This window comes from Dermochelys coriacea, chromosome 15 (genome assembly GCF_009764565.3).
Source record: "Dermochelys coriacea isolate rDerCor1 chromosome 15, rDerCor1.pri.v4, whole genome shotgun sequence".
Classification (NCBI taxonomy): domain Eukaryota; kingdom Metazoa; phylum Chordata; order Testudines; family Dermochelyidae; genus Dermochelys; species Dermochelys coriacea.
This window is the reverse complement of record NC_050082.1, coordinates 32,079,284-32,097,784: the sequence shown is the minus strand read 5'-3', so window position 1 is coordinate 32,097,784 and position 18,501 is coordinate 32,079,284. Positions and strand designations below refer to the sequence as shown.

Below are 18,501 nucleotides of genomic sequence, written 5' to 3'. Positions count from 1 at the left end.
AAATTAAAATATCTAAATTCTGACATACTAAACAGTTTTCCTCTGACCCATTTTAATGTTGAAATTTTGTATCTCTTAATTTCAGTATCAAGTTGGGCAACTTTACTCTGTGGCAGAAGCTAGTAAAAATGAAACAGGAGGTGGTGAAGGAATTCAAGTCTTAAAAAATGAGCCTTATGAAAAGGATAGTGAAAAGGGACAGTATACCCACAAAATCTATCACTTAAAGAGGTAAGAGATCTATTTGGGTTCTTTCTGTGGGGGAATTACTGACCCATGATTTCTCAGCTCCTATTTTTATTATGTAAAAGTACAATACACTTCAGTCTTGTCCAGGAAATATTTAGAGCCAGTTTGGAATCTTATGAAGGGTAATGGGGAAGAAGAGGAGCACACCATAAAATGGGTTTGGACATCAAAAAAAGTAAGTTTTAGGCACTTGATTCAGAGGGGACTTTTCTGCTGTTTTATACAGCTCATCAAATTGCTCATGTTAAATACTTGAGTTTTCCCAAAGCTTGTGATACTTCAGCCTGTTCTTTTGTTAGTGAAGGAATTCATGGCAGCAGGATATCCCCACTAACATATATTTTTGACAAGACTTTACTTGATGCTTTTCCCTGTGCGATGCGAGGATTACTTCAGCCAGGCTACAGGTCCCTGGATTGTTCCTGAAATTGAACCATATTTGCCGCCAGTGAGCTATGTTTTGTTCTTTTTACAATTACGGAAGAGGATTTCCTCTGAGGTCCTTTTCTTGCTTACGCTTTTGACACATGTACCAGTGTGATGTGTCTAGTATAAAAAGTGGTTTAATATCTTGGCTACAGTTGTCTTCTATTTCTACTCTTGAACGGGAAATGTTCATTAATAGTTGCCTATTAAAGTTGTTGCTGAAATCTTGCTGCAGCTGCTGGGACCTTGATCTATTTTGATCTTGTCAATACTGTAAACAGACTGTCCAGTGGACCAAAGAGTACAGTTCTGTATCTATTATGGTTTTTTGAAGGTTTTAAATAATATAGAACAGAAGGTTGTAGTTAAGACCTAGAAAAAATTGACTAAGAAGAAACTGAATTGTTGAACAGAACCTCCTTCTAGTTTTCTGTGATTGGTAATGTCAAAGTCTTCAAAGTTAGGAATATAACTTTCAGACCTAAGGAATTCCTCCTTGGTTGTCGTTCGTTTTCCTTACCTAAACTGGATATGGGATTCAACTAAGCCCATGCTTTGTGCTAGAGTTTAATTTGATAGGTGTATGCAGTACAAATTGGTAATGAAGATGTGCCAGGGCTTCATTTCGTCAAGAAGCTGTACTTGTTCCACTTCAGTTTAAAATGAAGATACTGGTAATTATGTGTGTTGCTACAATTTGGTGGTGTAGCTAGCAGAAATTGACTTGTGTGGAGTTTGCTCACCAAAGTTTGAGGAGTGAAGCTTTCCTCCCTTATTTTCTGTTGGACTACTCAGCATGATAGTCACCGGTGTTGTTTTGTATGACTTACTATATCTAGGTTACCATTTTACAAGAAATCAGAATTTTCAGCTCTTGTAATTGTTTAAACTGCTCTTCTTTTGTTCCTCCAAAAAATTATGAACATGAGCCTCCCAACTGGCCTGTCATGTTTCTAGAGCCCCTGTCACAATAATAATTCTGTACTAAGTGATTTAGAAATGTGTATTAAATAAGAAGTCTTAACTTGGGCATTAGAGTATGACTTGTTTATAGACTGCTTTTAATGTGGGGTTCCTTACAGCTTTCCAGTTAGTTCACTGAGCTCACATGTTCTAAGAATAAGCATTATCTTTTTTAAAAGAGATCTGTAACTCAGTAATGTTCCACTTTTTGATCTGGTTCTCTCAGAATATAGTATTCCTGGGGAATTCTGCGCCGTTGTGCAATGCAGAATTTAGCAGAATTCCCTGTTTACCCTGCAGAATTTCTGGCTGCTACTAGGGGCCGCTGGACTCTGCGGAGCCCAGCTCAAAGTGAGCAGATTGCCCAGCCTGGAAGGGCTGGAGGCTACAAGCTCTGCTTGATCCTCATTCTCCCAGGACGGGAGAGGGCCTGGGAGAACCAACCAGCTTTGGCAAAGGGTGAGGGAGGGCAGGGCTGTATCAAAACACATCCCCCAGTGGGACAGTAAAGAAACTGCGGGGAGTAAAGGCTCTGGGTGTGCTGGTGCCTGGGGGCTGCCCTGCTGCTGCTGGGCTCTGTGGGGAGGGAGGTGCTGGTGTCTGGGGCGGTGCCTTGCCGCTGAGCTCTGCGGGCCCAACACAGCCCCCTTGAGCACCCCCAACTGGGACTGAGTTGTTAACTGTCTACCCCTGGGGGAATCTTTTTTGCTGTTGTTTGCATTGTTGACGTACTTGTTGACAGGTATTTTGAAATAAATAACCAAAATAATTGAAACTGGAGTGATTATACTGTGTTGTTTTGACAAATAAAATATGCAGAATTTTGAAGAATTTTAAAATATTGTGTGAAGTTTTTTTTTTTTTTTTTTTTTTAATTTTTTAATGCAGAGTTTTTAATTTTTTGTTGCAAAATTCCCCTGGGAGTAGAATATATAATAACCACTTTCTGTGTTACATGAGGATATAATTCCTATGTTTAAACTTCAGCATTTTACATACTTAAAACTAGAGCTGGTTGAGCAAAACACCAATAATTTAGCTAACCCTATTCCATCAATTCATGAAGAAATTTATTCATGAATAACTTCTTCTGTTTGACAAACTCCTTAAAAAGTGAAAAACCCAAAGGCAATTTTGCAAGTGCACACACATTCATTAAATTAAACGTAGAGTTAGCTATGTCCTAGTACATATTAATCTCTGGATGGGAATATCCCTTAGACAGGAAGGTATACCATATTTGAAGGATTGTAGTCTAAACAGAAAGGGGAAAGGCAAACTGAAGGCACAGGAACAATAGACAAACTAGGGTGAGGCAATAACAGCAGGGAAGGCTTCAGACTTCTTGTCAGACCTGGGGCAGTGCAGAGATTACACTGGTGGATGTTGAACGTCTCCTGGCAATGAATGAAGATCCACTGTCCATTGCAGATATTTTCTATCATTTGGCTTTCAATACCATTAATTATGAGGTGTTGTTGACTTGAATGCAGAGGGAGTGGATATGACTTCTCTCAGGTTGCTGACCATTCCCAAGGGAGGAGGATGGATCCTTATTCATCATCCTCAAGAGTGCTCCCATGTAGAATCAAACAGATTTCAAGACCTACATGGACAAGGATCAGTTCATCCACTTCATTGGATGGATTTTAGCCCACAAAAGCTTATGCCCAGATAAATTTGTTGGTCTCTAAGGTGCCACAAAGTACTCCTCGTTCTTTTTTTCTGCTAATTAGAATAATTTGGTCGTAAAGTTTAGTAAGTAATACCTTATCTATTCACTTTAAATACTAAAATCTCATGTTTGCTATTTATCAGTGTTTTCCTATTCAAGATTAAACTTGTTCATGTCAGATCATTTTTTTTTTATTGCCAAACAGAGGTTCCAGCTTGGCAGCATGAGCCAAAACATGAGCTGATCTGTTGGAGCTAACTACAAACATATGGAAAATTATATCCGGAACTTGATGTACAGGGTTGCTGTGGCTACTGTGAAGTTGTTAGAATATTTTTGTTGGGTTGGCTCTGGCTGGTCCATTTAAATCTGTTTCAAGCATTAAGGTTGAATATTTGAAAATAACAATACATTATTTTGCCATTTGTTCTGGATCTCTCCATGTGGTCAGTCACCAGTGATACCTGTTGAAGTGTGAGCTCACTAACTCTACAATCATGGTGAAGAGGTGATCTTTATTTACCAGCCATTCTTTAGGGAAAAGATGACTTTTCCATTCCATTTAAGGTAGAAAGAACCTTGAATGATTGTTCTGAGTGTTGGACTTCAGCACAGGTTGTTGGCCTTGTTCTTGGCCCCTTCATTCTTTTCTCCAGGTAGCCCACTGACTTTTCAGCTTACTTTCTTGATCTAACAGGGCATGGGACACTGAAAATATTCTCTATTTAAAGGGAATCTGTTCAGGAACTGGGTATCATCAAACATGAGAGGTAGTGAAGTTCTAAAGAATTAAAGCAGGCCATAGAAATAAATTACTGCTGAAGATGGCACTTGAGCCTTTCACCTCGAGAAATCAGATAAAATCCTAACTTGAGTTGCAAGAGGTACCAATCTAACCACATAGCAGATAATTATTGCTCACAAATGCCATGTTATGTGGGATCAGTTCGTGTGAAAGGGAACAACTAACTCATGGAAGGTTGTTGCAGGCTATTCTTTAAGTGCATGGGCAGAGCTGAGTGAAGATGTCTGTACTATAACTACCTTAAGTCTGTACCACTGATTACAATTTTATAAGCTACAAACTCGCAGTCTTTAAAAAAAAGAAATAAACGTTTTAGTGTTGGAACTACTCCTGATCCATTATGGATAATGAGAACCACAACTGTAGATAGAATCTCTCCTGCTTCAGGGCATAAACCAATCACCAGTTGCCTGGGGTTCAGAAAAACTTATCTTTTATGGGGTTTCTATACTTTACTCTGAAGCATTTGGTCTGACCACTCTTGGGGGGAGAATTCTGGATTAGGTGGGCCTTAGGTTTTTTCAGGCCTGACAATTCCTATCAATATTTACTTAAGACATAACTGGGATAATTTAATTGATTCCTATCCAGGTTCTAGATCAGAGCTAAGAGAGCTACATCTCTGTCATGTCATGCTGCTAGAGAGATCAGCAGACCAGAACCTTAGAGCAGAGTTTCTTTAGACAATGGTGTTTGATAGTTGAAGAGAAAGGAAAGCTAAACTAAATTTATGATTGAGATCATGCTGCTGAAAATATGTTTGATTAACTCAATTACTTTGGGAATGGTAACATTATTGCAGTTCATACAAATTAAACTGATTTGCTTGTGCATCATAATTTTTAATATGCTTGGGTAAAAAAATATGCCTTTTCAATTAGATTGTGGAATCTCATTCAGTTGGCAAAGCTGTAACAAACGTACAATATTTTGCTCTTCACAGTAAAGTTCCTGGGTTTGTAAGGATGATTGCTCCAGAAGGCTCCTTGGTATTCCATGAAAAGGCTTGGAATGCATATCCATATTGTAGAACAAGTAAGCTTGCTCTGAATTGATTCTTATCTTTTTGCCATACTGCACATAGATATTATCAAGTGGTTTAGGCCCCAAAGTTTTGTAATTTGGTGGAAAATACCTTACGGGTCACTTTTTGGCAAACCTACTCTGGCTGAGCTATGCAGCCATGAAAAGACAACAAAAGTTAACCAGCAGATTCTAGTCCCAAGACACCAGTTGTGTTCTAGTACATGATGTCTCCAGTACAAGACAAAAGAGTCTGACTAATGTCTCTTTTTCCAAATCCAGGATAAAACTTGTTGGGAAAGAGACATAATTTACAGTCCCTAAAAGCTTCTGCAAAGGATGAATGTAAAGGTTAGAAATGACAATTGTAGATAGCAATCAAAGTTCCTTCGATTTGATGCACTATTCATGTTTACTGTCTAGAAAACGCTTCAGTCTTTAGAAGAGGAAGTTGCGTAAAGGAGATGCATTCACCATATTCCATTTCTGAAGCTTTGATTTCTTTAAATTCCAAGAATCCAGTCCCTTTTTTTATTTTTTGGTCCGTCTTGTGCCAGTGTTTTAAAATACCTTAAAACATACTTCATCTTTAACATTAACAAATTGTTTCACAAAAGTATGCTGATGAATGGTTTTATTGTGGGGTTATCTTAATGAACAAGCGGTTTTTAATGAGCAATTGTGTTACACCTTCTGTATACAACTCAATCGGTATTACAGATTGCTTTAGAGTTAAGACTTTTGTGACAGACCTGTTGCACATATTAACACTATTTTGAATGCCTTCTTTTCCTTTTCGTTGCATGTTCCTCTGGCTTTCAGTTGTGACGGTGAGTACCTGGATTATTATTTGTTTATGAAATGTGTTTTAATGTAGCTCTTGGTTATTAAAGTTATAACTGACTTTCTAATGCTGCATATCTGCCAATCCAGACTCTAGTTTACTGATAGGTAAGATTCCACCAGTCGGAAATCAGAATATTCAGATCCTATACTTGCCACTACTTCTCTTCCTTATTCTCTTGTTCTGCTCTTCATAATTTCTGATATTGGAACAGTACACCACAGCTAAATGATTTAATAGCTGTGAATATAGAGTTTAAAATGGCAAGAGTTCCACAGGAAGCTATCCAGGAAAGGGAAGAAAGTGCCTTGGGGTCTACTTTCCTCCAGCTTAGCATAGCATACTAGCTTTGCCCTATTGCATCAAGCACTCTCCAGGCAATTATGGTAGGGTCTGGGCATGTGACCTGTTTTGAAATAGATAGCCAGTGTCTCTGGAGGAGCTTTCTTTCCACCAGAAAGTGGTAAGTCCTCTCAAGGATAGTCAGAGGGATGCAGGCTTTCTCTAGTTCAGTGGTCCTTTTGTGAAGGCTGGTGCTAAGGAATGCCAATTGTGTATTCAAAATGCAAGTACATAACCTCTTCCTGAAGCTGAAGTGAAAAAACCACCCAGCCTAAAACATCTCCCAGCAATCCCTCATAGGAAACTTTAGTTTTCGCCATAGTCTTTTGAGAAGGGTAAAACCTCTAATAACGCCTGAATCAGTGTGTATATATAGAGTTATCTGAGCTATGACACTCTGTTCCTTGCATAAGGCCAAATTAACCATATTGTACTTATGCATCTCCTCTTGTTGGATTCACTCACTGAATTTAGAGGTGGAAAATACTTGGGTCTTTGAACTTCCAGGAGACGGAATACTGTATTAGATGGAGCACAAGTCTAGTCTGGAGTGGCAGTTCTTGCTGTGGTTCCACCCCAGAGCCAGCTGCTGAATTTTTCTGCTGAATGTCTTGCTTGGAATCATTCAAGTTGAGTGCAGCTGTAGAAAGGGAAAGGATTAGCACTTGCTCATTTGATTTATTGTGTAGTGCCCAAGAACTCAGAAGTCTCTTCTGTAGATATAGACAAGAAAAGCTCAAAACAGTGTCATTGCACTGAGCAAAGTTAGTATCCAAAGTGATAATGGTTTAATGAAACAGACACGGAACTGCTATCATAATTTAATGGGAATTTGTGTAACCTCATGCATCACTTTGCAAATTTGGCCCAAATTTGGCAACGCAGTAAAGTGAATTTTAAATGAATGTTCGATTTCTATAAATGAGCAACTTCCTTTGTGACTCTAGTTTGGCCCATCCTGCAACATTATAAACCAGTGTGTTAAAGCTGGACTAGTCAGAGTAAGAATGATACCAGTGGGTATTTAAACATTAAACAAAACATATCAAACAAAAAAGTCCTTCTCATTGTTAAAAACTGTTGTTGTAATGTGTAAATCAGGTTTTGGTCTCTTCTATAGTATATAGCCACTGTAGCTTGAAATTAGTCAATTGACCCTGGGATGCTTGGCAGAAATACACCCTGCCAGCATCTGAAAATATAATGGATCCTGCCTACAGAGATAACGCTGATATTGTCAGAACTTGCAGCCCAACCTTTCCTCCACGCTGAGGGCTAAAATATTTGTAAAACATTGAGGTGAGAGCATCCTATCATCCCTTGAGCAGATAATGGGTAATCCAGCATGGAGTAAATTAAGCTTTGTGTTACAGAGAAGGGCTGGGAAGTTGGGAATGCTTTGAGGGACCAGACATTCTCATTGGGAAGCTCACATTAACTCAAGCTCCACTTCTATAGTCCTTTTATGTATGCCATGACAAGAGTTCATAGTTCTTTGTGAAACTGACAAACAAGGTAATAGCCGTAATGTAAAAAGTGTTTTTCCCTGACAAATGAAACTCCTTAATTTGCCACACTTTTTTTTTAGTCTTACCAGTAGGCAGTTAGTCTGAAAAGTCAGCTCTTTTGAGGCAGTATGATGAAGGATCACAGGTCAAATCTATAGGGTTCCTTGACTGTGGGAATAGCTGGGTAATAAGACTGGCTCATGTGCAAAAATTACTATTCCTGATTGGTGAATGGGCTAACCCAGAATCTGGATTGGTATCACTTAATGACTTAAATTTGAAACTAGTGCTTGTCATAATGGTAAGTGTCTCTTCAAAGACTAACTGTTTTTTTTTAGTTTTTGTAAAGTGCCTTGCCTCCTTTCTAATATTTTTATTAGTTGGAAGTAATATTAAATTGACCTGCTCTCTGTCAAGCAGATTTCATTTCTGAATCTGAATTTATTATGGAATCACCACTGTGGACATTCTATGAAAACAGCTCAGCTCTCACTAGAGACCAGCTATACAAGGAGTTGCAGATGAGGCTGTAAATCATGTTTAGCTTGACCAATCGCAGTATATGTGCACACATACATGCATGCAAGTGCATGCTTTCACTTTGTATCAATAACTGCTTTCCTTGCTACTCTAGGGGGGCTGTAGGGCGGTGTGGAAAGTTGTCTATTAGGTGGAGTTTCATGATTAGCCTGATTCTTGCTTGCATATTTATACCTGCCACTGGAAATTTCCACTACATCATCCAACAAAGTGGGCATTCACCCATGAAAGCTTATGCTCCAATACGTCTGTTAGTCTATAAGGTGCCATGGGACTATTTGCCATGATTAGCTTTGTTACATTAAATATCATGTTCCCTGGATTTTAGCATTAACTCACAGAATATTAAAAAAAAAAAATTGAAAATTCTTTTGGGACATTTCCTACATTTTAGTACTACTGGAAAGACCCCACAGCAGAATAGTATTTTTGCGTGGGACCTTTTGTTAAGACATCTGTCGTAGTCCGTTTTAATAAATAAAATCCTGACATTAGAAGAAATAGAAAACCTGCTGTGACATGGGGTGGGAGATATTGAAACTACTTGGAAGAGTCCAACTGAAGTGTTTACAAATTCTCCATATTTGTATTGGTAGGTGTCCTGGGTATCTAGATTTATCAAATGGCCATCATACAACTTATTACTTATACTCTAACCAATATTTCAGGTTGAGATGTAGGGCATCTAAACTTGTCTGTTGTGCAGTAGTGGGGCCTCTATTTCTGTTTCTATCTGAGTTAAAATGGGAAGCAAAGTTGCTAGTCAAGGCCTACAGTGCTGCCTCTGGTGGAGAAATGAAGTTGTTAAATGTAAGATTTAAAAGGGGAAAAAATAGTCACCCTTCTGCTGCTTGGTTTTATTTTTTACAGAATGAATATATGAAAGATGACTTCTTCATAAAAATCGAGACCTGGCATAAACCAGACTTGGGGACATCAGAAAATGTAAGTCAGGGTCTAGTAGTAACCCAGCATTTGCCATACTTACTGCACACATTGAACCTGATGGACCAATATCCCTTTTCTGGCTGTGGCTGATAGTTGATGCTTAAAGGAAGGCAGCCTCCCTTCAATAAATAATAAAAACTACTCCTCTAAACCAATGAAGCTATATCTCCTACAGGCATGGAAGGAAGAGGTTAGAGAAAGGGAGATGTGTTTGTTTATTTTCAAAGCTTAAGAGATCTTCAGATCATTCAGTGAATGGGAATTTTGTAACTACTCTAGATATTGCTCCTGGACACTTGTTCAAGGAAACTTCTTATCCTGGATGTCTCCTATCCCAGCGGCTTCAGCAAGGGTTTTAAATGAATCATACTGGTCACTTTGAAAGCACGCACTCGGTCCTCTTTGTTCAAGCATTTTATTAATGTTGCATATTGAAATTCCTTTTTTCAGCTAATTTTCTGTCTGGAAATATCCTGGATTGGTCCCTCTCAGTGTAGCTGGTTCAGTGCCAGTAGGGTGGTGTGTGATTTGGACTGTCCCCTTTCTCTTTTCTAATGAAAGAGTAACCAGATTCTAATGGTGGGCCCCTATACAAATATAATTGTCCATTTTCAGTGTTTGGATGACTTGCATGGATCCTTGTTTTTCACGCAGGCTAGAAACCTGAAGAGGGGATGACTTATGCTAGTGAAAACAGAAAGTAAAAAGTGTTCCCAGACAATTTTGCTTGTGCTTAATCTGAAGTGTATCTATGGCTAACAGCTATATGTATATGACACATGCTATGTATCTGGGCCCTTTGGTTTGCATTAGGTCACATCTTTTGAGAGAGAAATTTTAATAGATATATTTCAAAACTGTATATGGCTAACAAACTTCAAAATGTGCTGGGGTCTCTGGTTTAATGAACTCATTTGACGTACGGCAGGTTACTAATAACTGGATCACTTGCATTTCAGAACTTTATGTGAAAATTGTTCACTAAATAAAACATCTGCTTAGCCTATTGAATGCATAATGATTCTAATTACAGTGTTTGATGTCATTCGCTGTAAAGAAAGTGACAGAAGAATACAATTTAATCTTAAAACCAAGCTCCTCTGAAAATACAGAACTGAAGCTGTAGCTACAACTAGCTTCAGAATTGCTTAATTAAATAAATGGTAACTTCGGAGTGTATTCCTCAGGTGATTCTAAGAAAACTGTCCATCTCTGTAGAACTCAGAAAAATCTGCATAATACAGAACTAATGCAGTGCTGCAATAAGACGACACAGGGTAAAGCCCCTTCTCCCCATTGCAGGTGCACGACTTGGATCCAAACACGTGGAAGAGTGTTGAAGTTGTCCATATTGACATTGCAGACCGAACTCAAGTAGAACCAGCAGTAAGTAGACACTGTGCTTATTGGGAGGTGGTTATCCTATCATGCTAATTACTTTGGCCTAAATTTGCACCTTTAACATTATTTTCCATTGATTTTAAATAAACTAATATAATCAATGTGTTTCATCCCACAAGTAAATATAAAATTGTTTTAAATAGAAGTAGTAATCTAAATTAGGGGATGTCAAATGATTTAAAAAATTGTCATAATCACGAAATTAAAAAAATTAGATGCAGTTTTATTTACACTGTTAAACAGAATACCAATTTAAATTTATATTTTATTTTTCTACATTTCAAATATACTGTTTTCAATTACAACACAAATACAAAATGCACCATGCTCAGTTTTTATTTTGATTACCAATATTTGCACTGTAAAAAGATAAACAAAAGTAGTATTTTTTAATTCACCTCATACAAGTGCTGTAGTGCAATTTCTTTATCGTGAAAGCGCAACTTACAGAATTATTATTTTTTATGGGCTGTTCAATAATCAGTTAACACATTATTTTTTTAAACCAGTGTTTAATCACACACCTCTATTTTGACCCTCTTCACTTACAGTACTTAATTACTTGGCGGACACTGGCACAGTTCTACTGTGTTTTCCTGATGTGGAGTGATTAAATATCAGAAAAAGCTAATGGAGCAAATCCAGCAAAAGTTCAGGTCTTTTGAATGGGAAGTTTATAAAACTTCCAGATGGTTCTCTGGATAAAGAGATGGTTATCTGTAGCCATTGCAAGGCTGAATTCCAATACCATTGAAGTACTCTGAGTCTTCAGTACCACCTATGTGCTAAACATGCTTTCGCCTCCAGTTCTTGTGCTCCAGGTAACACACTGACTGCAAATAAACCCCGCCAGCCGCGACAGAGTACACTTAGAGTTTCAGGGTTGCTGCAATCTCATGGATCAAACAAAGTACAACAGCTTAACCAATGTTATTGCAAAGTGGATAACTATGGACTGCAGACCCCTCATCATTGTAAATGAGAGGGCTAAGAGGTGGTGTTCAAATTGCATCTTCCAGTCAGTCATACACCCTGCCCTCCTGAGGAACCATTGCATCAGGGACACATGACCTATATCACAACAAAAAGACTACAGGTTTGGCACTTCTGAAAAATGCACTAACTCTTTGCTTTGATTGATGATCACTGGACATCCTTGAGTGACCACAGCTATCTTGGAGTCACGACACACCTGACTGATGCTCCATGGATACTACAGTCGTTTGCTTTAACAGTAATGCATAATCCTGTAAATTACATAAATTACAACTAATTTTTTAAATCTAGTTAGTTTGGTTTGCATTAATCACTTGCATTAACTGCAATCTAATCAAAATGCTCAGTACTTTTAAATTTTGTGGGCATTTGCTAATCTATCAGGTTTGATTTTTATCAGCACATTGAGGGCAATGGATTTTTGGGAAACAGACAGCTTTTAGTTTTAACCATACAGTAACTGACTTGATCAACATTAGTGTGCTGGTTTCAGTGTGTGAGGCTGAAATTGAAACAGGAATTGAATCCAGCTCTTCTGCATGGCCTGGCACAGAGCTCTGACCTAGCCATCCCTTTTTGTCGCTATTTTAGGAATATATTCTTAAATAGCTCTCAGTTGGGTTATGGCAGGTTCAAACAGGTCTGTCTTTGCTGCAGAAATCTCTGTTGGAGAATTGTTATTGCTTCTATCTTTTCCAATTTTATTGAACATTTCTGCCCTTCAGTGCAGCTATTATCACCAGATGGGCTGGTCTTTCATCTCTGCTAGCTAGAGAACTGTAGCTAGAGAAACACCGGTGTCATTTCTTCAGCTTCTCCTCTCCAGTTACTGCTTTGTTGCTGCTATTTATTATTTTAAAGCATGTATTATTTTGCCAAGCACCTCCCAGGGTCCCTGCCCTGAGGACTTACAACCTAGTTTCAGATGAGATGCAATTCAGGGATAATGCAACAATGAAAATGGCAAATGTACACTTGTAAGGTTACACAGTTATTTAGTGCAAGTGTGTGTAGTTTGGGTGTTGCAGTACTGGAGGTGCTCAAGGAGCATAGAACTGGAAATGGCCTTCTGGGTCATTGAGTCCAGTCTTCTGCTATTGCTGGCAACCCTGTCATATAATCATGTTCATAAACTTAGCAATCTCCATCTTAAAACTAATTAGATGTTTTGCTCTCACTACTCCTATTGGGAGACTGTTCCTGAACCTCACTCTTCTGATGGTTAGAAACAATCTTCTAATTTGCAGCCTGGCTATAGGCCTGGCAAGCTAACTTGGAAACGGCAATGCTTGTGTGAGGGGCGGTGAGTGAACAAGTAATGGAAATGATTGCAGAAGTATTAAATGTCCACTCAATGTGCAGCAGCAGTTTAAAAAGCAAACAATGCTGGGAATCCTTAAAGGGAGTGATAATAAGGCAAAAAATATGTTGCCTCTCTATAAATCCATGGTATGCCCACATCTTGCATACTGCGTGCGAATGTGGTCGCCCCATCTCAAAAAAGATCTATTGGAACTGGAAAAGGTTCAGAAAAGGGCAACAAAAATGATTTAGGGGTATGGAACAGCTTCCATATGAGGAGCGATTAATAAGACTGGGACTTTTCAGCTTGGAAAAGAGACGACTAAAGTGGGAATATGATTGAAGTATATAAAATCATGACTGGGGTGGAGAAAGTAAATAAGGAAATGTTGGTGGTTCACGCCTCACAAGAACTAGGGGTCACCAAATGAAATTAATAGGCAGCAGGTTTAAAACAAGACGGAGTATCTGTGAAGACCAAGACTATAACGGTTCAAAAAAGAACTAGATAAGTTCATGGAGGATAGGTCCATCAATGCCCATTAGCCAGGATGGGCAGGGATGGTGTCCCTAGCCTCTGTTTACCAGAAGCTGGGTAAGGGCAACAGGGAAGGGATCACTTGATTACCTGTTCTGTTCATTCCCTCTGGGGCACTTGGCATTGGCCACTGTCGGCAGACAGGATACTGGACTAAATGGACCTATGGTCGGACCCAGTATGGCCGCTTTTAGGGTATTATGCATATAACCTTAGAAAAGATCAAGTGGCAGGTAAATATGTTGTGAATTTCCTATTCCAAGCCTGAAATTGTGGCATACAATATCAGTGCTATAGTCTGTAAGAATGCTAGTTCTGACCTCCATATAGGTTTGTGTATAAATATATGAAGCTATGCTAATTATTAGACTCCAAGGAAATAAGTAGTACGTAAATCTTTCCATCCTGAGGGATTCTCTTAGTGTAAATGCTGCTGTTTACTATATGCCCTTCATGCACCATTATAGAATGGGCACTACTGTGCTTAGCTACAGTATCAATGCATTTTGTATTGAAGACTGACCAGGCAGTGTAGCTAAATATCTCTGCTAGGAACTCCACTTCCTATCTGAGGCATTCTTTCCCTGGTTCCTTTGACTAGTCTGTGGAATGCTTTATATCTTGAACTATTTTTTTCTTTAGTCACATTGGTTTTGGTTTTGTTGGAGCATGGGGATAATGTAAGTGCCTTTCCTGTCTTTTTGTGTGGTATCTTACAGGTACGCTGGGGAGAGGGCTTGCTGCTCTCCTGTCTGAGGAAAGTTTTATATATATATATATTTTTCCATTAATTCACAAATTTTTCTGAAAATAAGGTAATTACATCTGTAATTTTCTAGCAGTTTTTCTAAACTCCTTAAACTTTTGCCCTCCATACTAAGTGAGTACACTTTAGCCAAACTCTGTGCCAATTCCTTTAGTTTCCACCTATAATCAAAAGTATAACATATAAATATAAAAATAGTAAATTCCTTAAAGATTCTAATGGCATGCATATACTAACCCACGCCCAAGTAAAAATGTATACAAATGATTCAGCAGACATCTGCTATTCTCTTAAGGTATACATTTAAACCTGGCCTCTCTTAATCATCTCCAGCACTTTGTCTGAGTAGCTTTTGTGATTTGTATACAAAAGTCACTTCCCAAGAGAGGATGAAGTATTAAAGCATAAGCAGAAGTGTACATACAATTAACATGAGAAGAGGTTACATTTTTGGAAGTAATGGGAAGGAAAATGAGCATAGTGAAAACAATGAAATTGAAATCAGGTTTGTAGCTATTTCTGAGGAGATTACATCTGCCTTGTTCCAGACCATATTTGATTCCTATTTTGTTTCTAGAACAGCATCTGTGTTTTAGTAATATCATTTAGTACAGATCAGTAAACTGTCTAGCAATTGTGCACAAATACCTGAGGCAACAAAGCGGTAGCCCTGTTAGTCTGTATCAGCAAAAACAATGAGGAGTCCTTGTGGCACCTTAGAGACTAACAATTTATTTGGGCGTAAGCTTTCGTGGCCTAAAACCCACTTCATCAGAATCATGGAGTGAAAAAAACAGTAAACAGAATATATATATTGTAGCACATGAAAAGATGGGAGTTGCCTTACCAAGTGTGGGGTCAGTGCTAACGAGCCAATTCAGTTAAGGTGGAAGTGGCTTATTCTCAACAGTTGACAAGGTGTGAATACCAAGGGAGGGAAAATTACTTTTGTAGTGCTAACGAGGCCAATGCAATCAAGGTGGCCTATTTTCAACAGTTGATAAGAAGGTATGAGTATCAGTGGAGGGAAAATTACTTTTTGTAGTGTCCCATCCACTCCCAGTCTGTATTCAGGCCTAATTTGATGGTGTCCAATTTGCAAATTAAGTCCAGTTTTGCAGTTTCTTGTTGGAGTCTGTTTTTGAAGGGTTTTTTTTGTTGAAGAATTGCCACATTTAAGTCTGTTGTTGAGTGTCCGGAGAGGTTGAAGTGTTCTTCTACTGGTTTTTGAATGTTACAATTCTTGATGTCTGATTTGTGTCCATTTATTCTTTTGCGTAGAGACTGTCCAGTATGGCCAATGTACATGGCAGACGGGCATTGCTGGCACATGATGGCATGTATCATATTGGTAGATGTGCAGGTAAACGAGCCCCTGATGGTGTGGCTGATGTGGTTAGGTCCCATGACGATATCCCTTGAATAGATATGTGGACAGAGTTAGCAACGGGGTTTGTTGCAGGGATTGGTTCCTGGGTTAGTGTTTTTGTTGTGTGGTGAGTATTTGCTTCAGGTTGGGGGGCTGTCTGTAAATGAGGAGTGGCCTGTCTCCCAAGGTCTCTGACAGTGAGGGATCATCCTTCAGGATAGGTTGTAGATCCTTGATGATGTGCTAGAGAGGTTTTAGTTGGGGGCTGTAGGTGACGGCTAATGGCGTTCTGTTACTTTCTTTGTTGGGCCTGTCCTATAGTAGGTGACTTCTGGGTACCCTTCTGGGTCTGTCAATCTGTTTCTTACTAGAAATATAGCTTGAACATTTGAAATAAGCTTTTTTGTTAAAGTTGTTAAGAGGACTTTTAAAATATTCCCACTTGAGAATGAATGCTTGCTTGTTCTGAAGGTAGAATGGAGCTCTGCTCTGAGGACTCTATTCATGGCATATTGTGGAGCTAAAAAATTCATTTTGTTAGCTCAGAAGCTTGGGTGACACAACATCTGTTGTTCGAAGTGGCCTGGGAACTTCTTGTCTGGCTCACAAAAGTTGAGTCTACGTTACAAAAATGATCATAGCATACCCAGTGGCTTGTCAAGGGTTATAGACATTGTGCCTGAATGAAGGGGTGAGTGAGAGCCCTAGATGTTCCAGACTGGCTCCAGATCCAGACCTTATCTTATGGATCTCTCCATTTCCAGCAGACTTGGCTAGGTGAAGGCACTCAGTGCCAAGACTTCCCCGTGCAGACTGTGTGTTTTAATCAAGAAGTGAATTGCAGAAGCTTGGAAAAAACAAACTAATCCTATAATGTGCAGATGTTTCTTCACCATCCCAAGAAGCCCGGCTGTCTACCTCCTTGAAGTGCTATCACTCTGGAACACATTGGTTTTGAAGAGTATCTTATTTTAAAGATGTTTTGAAGTGCTTCCTCCTTTTTAACAATGTTTGTTTAACCACTGCTAGCCTGAGCCCCTGTGCTCTGACTCCATTGCTCCAGAGGAGATTTTGGGAGCTGTGATGTCCCCAAATGATCCATCCTAAGGTGTGTTAGTGATCAATAGCCAGGCAGCAGGGTGTCATGGAATCTAACATTGTTAACAGGTTAGTTTGGAAAAATGGCTGACTTTGTTTCAGCCCTCTGCTACTTGGGCATTCAGCACAGAATGGTGAGTTAACTAATGTTCCAAACACCCTTGCAGTTTGCTGTATTTTCTTGAAGAGCTGTTGTCTGAGATGGTTGTGCCTGTGGTCACCAAAGTTCTCTTGTCCCTTCAAGTGCCCAGTAATGGTGTAATAGAAGGGACTGAGGAAAACCCCACTCTTCATGCCCAGGGTTTCTTCCTTTCTTTGCTTGACATTTCTCTTCTATTCCATAAGACTGGGCTATGAACCGTGTTTGATTTTACAGAACCTGCAGAGATTGTTTCTCATTCTCTTGGAGCAAGGGTTGAAACGATTAAATTGGCTTGCTGAGCTGATATCAAATGCCACATTTACCTAGTCTGCTGTGTACTGCACCATGTAATTCTCTCAAACTTTAGCCTGCCTATAGGAAGGATTGTTATATCTCCTGCGATGCTAACATCAGGTATTGGCTTTGAAAACTGAACAGCTTTAACATGCCTTCCATGATTTGGTCACCCCTTCTCAGTTCTGCCCCATGGACCCTAGGCTATACACCTTATGGTACAAACCTACCTGTCCTTGTGCTATTCCATGGGGCTCATAAAAACCATGGGGCTTGGGTCTAACTAGTTCTTCCCACTTTTCATTATACCATTTTTATCTCCTTCATCCATCCCTATCTCTTGTCTTCTTCCAACTTGCCCTGTTTGCCTGAAATAACCTCCCTTTCCACATTTCCCCATCTGTCATTTAAATGCTTCTAAAAGACCATCTCTTCCATGAATCTGTCAACCTCTGAATGCTGCTCCCTTCTCTTCTGGTCTGCTTGTATTATTTCTTTTGCTAGTGCATTTACATTGTAAATTAGCCTGTTACCTCAAATATGAGACTTGGAGAACAGGAGACAGAGCTAGCAGGACTGTTCCAGAAGAGATCTTAATTAATCTTGCTAATTTATTGCTTAAATCTCAGCATTTTTACATTGACGCGCAACACTCTTTGCTTCAACCAGTCTTTCCAAAATACCTCCACCAAAACACTCATGCACACACTCTTCCTGGTTGTTGGAGATTGAGCAGAGTAGTGGTAAAAGCTTGTGTGTATATATATCCCTGAAGCACCGTGGTGAGAGGGTAGGCAGTATACCTGTTTTTAAAAAAAAAAAAAAAAAAAAAAAAATCTTGGTACTGACCTGTTTACTGTGTAGTGAGGCCTGTGCATTTGCAGTGCTGTATCAGTCAGGTTGGATGGAAAGTACTGGCATTCAAGCTCTGCCAACAATGGCCATGTAACATGATGTGTCTGCTAACCAACAATGATGACACTTAACAGTCTAAAGCTTAAAGGTAAAATTTAACACAAGGCTGAGATCTTTGAGAGATTCTGTCCATCTGGGCTCTCAGTGCTGTGTCAGTTTATGTTCAGGAGGTTTTCTTGAGAAACAGTCATATGGAATCCTAACTAAAATATGAATGGTTCCATGTAAAACTGGCTTAAGGTAAGCCCAGGGATAGAATTTTCTTCCTTATGTAACTGCCCTTCTTACACGTGTCTTTCTGGTGCTACAGTCCTGGGAGGCTGAACTGCGGTATTGGCTCAATTATAACTCCTAGCA

The 18,501-nt window shown here is 39.2% G+C and overlaps 1 protein-coding gene across 4 annotated transcripts in view; it reads left to right on the top strand.

Moving 5' to 3' along the window:
- The window catches only part of PITPNB (phosphatidylinositol transfer protein beta), an 84,195-nt gene that overhangs the window by 8,037 nt on the left and 57,657 nt on the right, over positions 1 to 18,501 (top strand). For all 4 annotated transcript variants that reach the window (XM_043497876.1, XM_038373415.2, XM_043497875.1 and 1 more), the window contains exons 3-7: positions 86 to 231; positions 5,062 to 5,153; positions 5,964 to 5,971; positions 9,246 to 9,320; positions 10,626 to 10,709. In XM_043497876.1, coding sequence (XP_043353811.1) covers positions 86 to 231; positions 5,062 to 5,153; positions 5,964 to 5,971; positions 9,246 to 9,320; positions 10,626 to 10,709 — 405 coding nt within the window. The remainder of the gene's footprint in view (positions 1 to 85; positions 232 to 5,061; positions 5,154 to 5,963; positions 5,972 to 9,245; positions 9,321 to 10,625; positions 10,710 to 18,501) is intronic.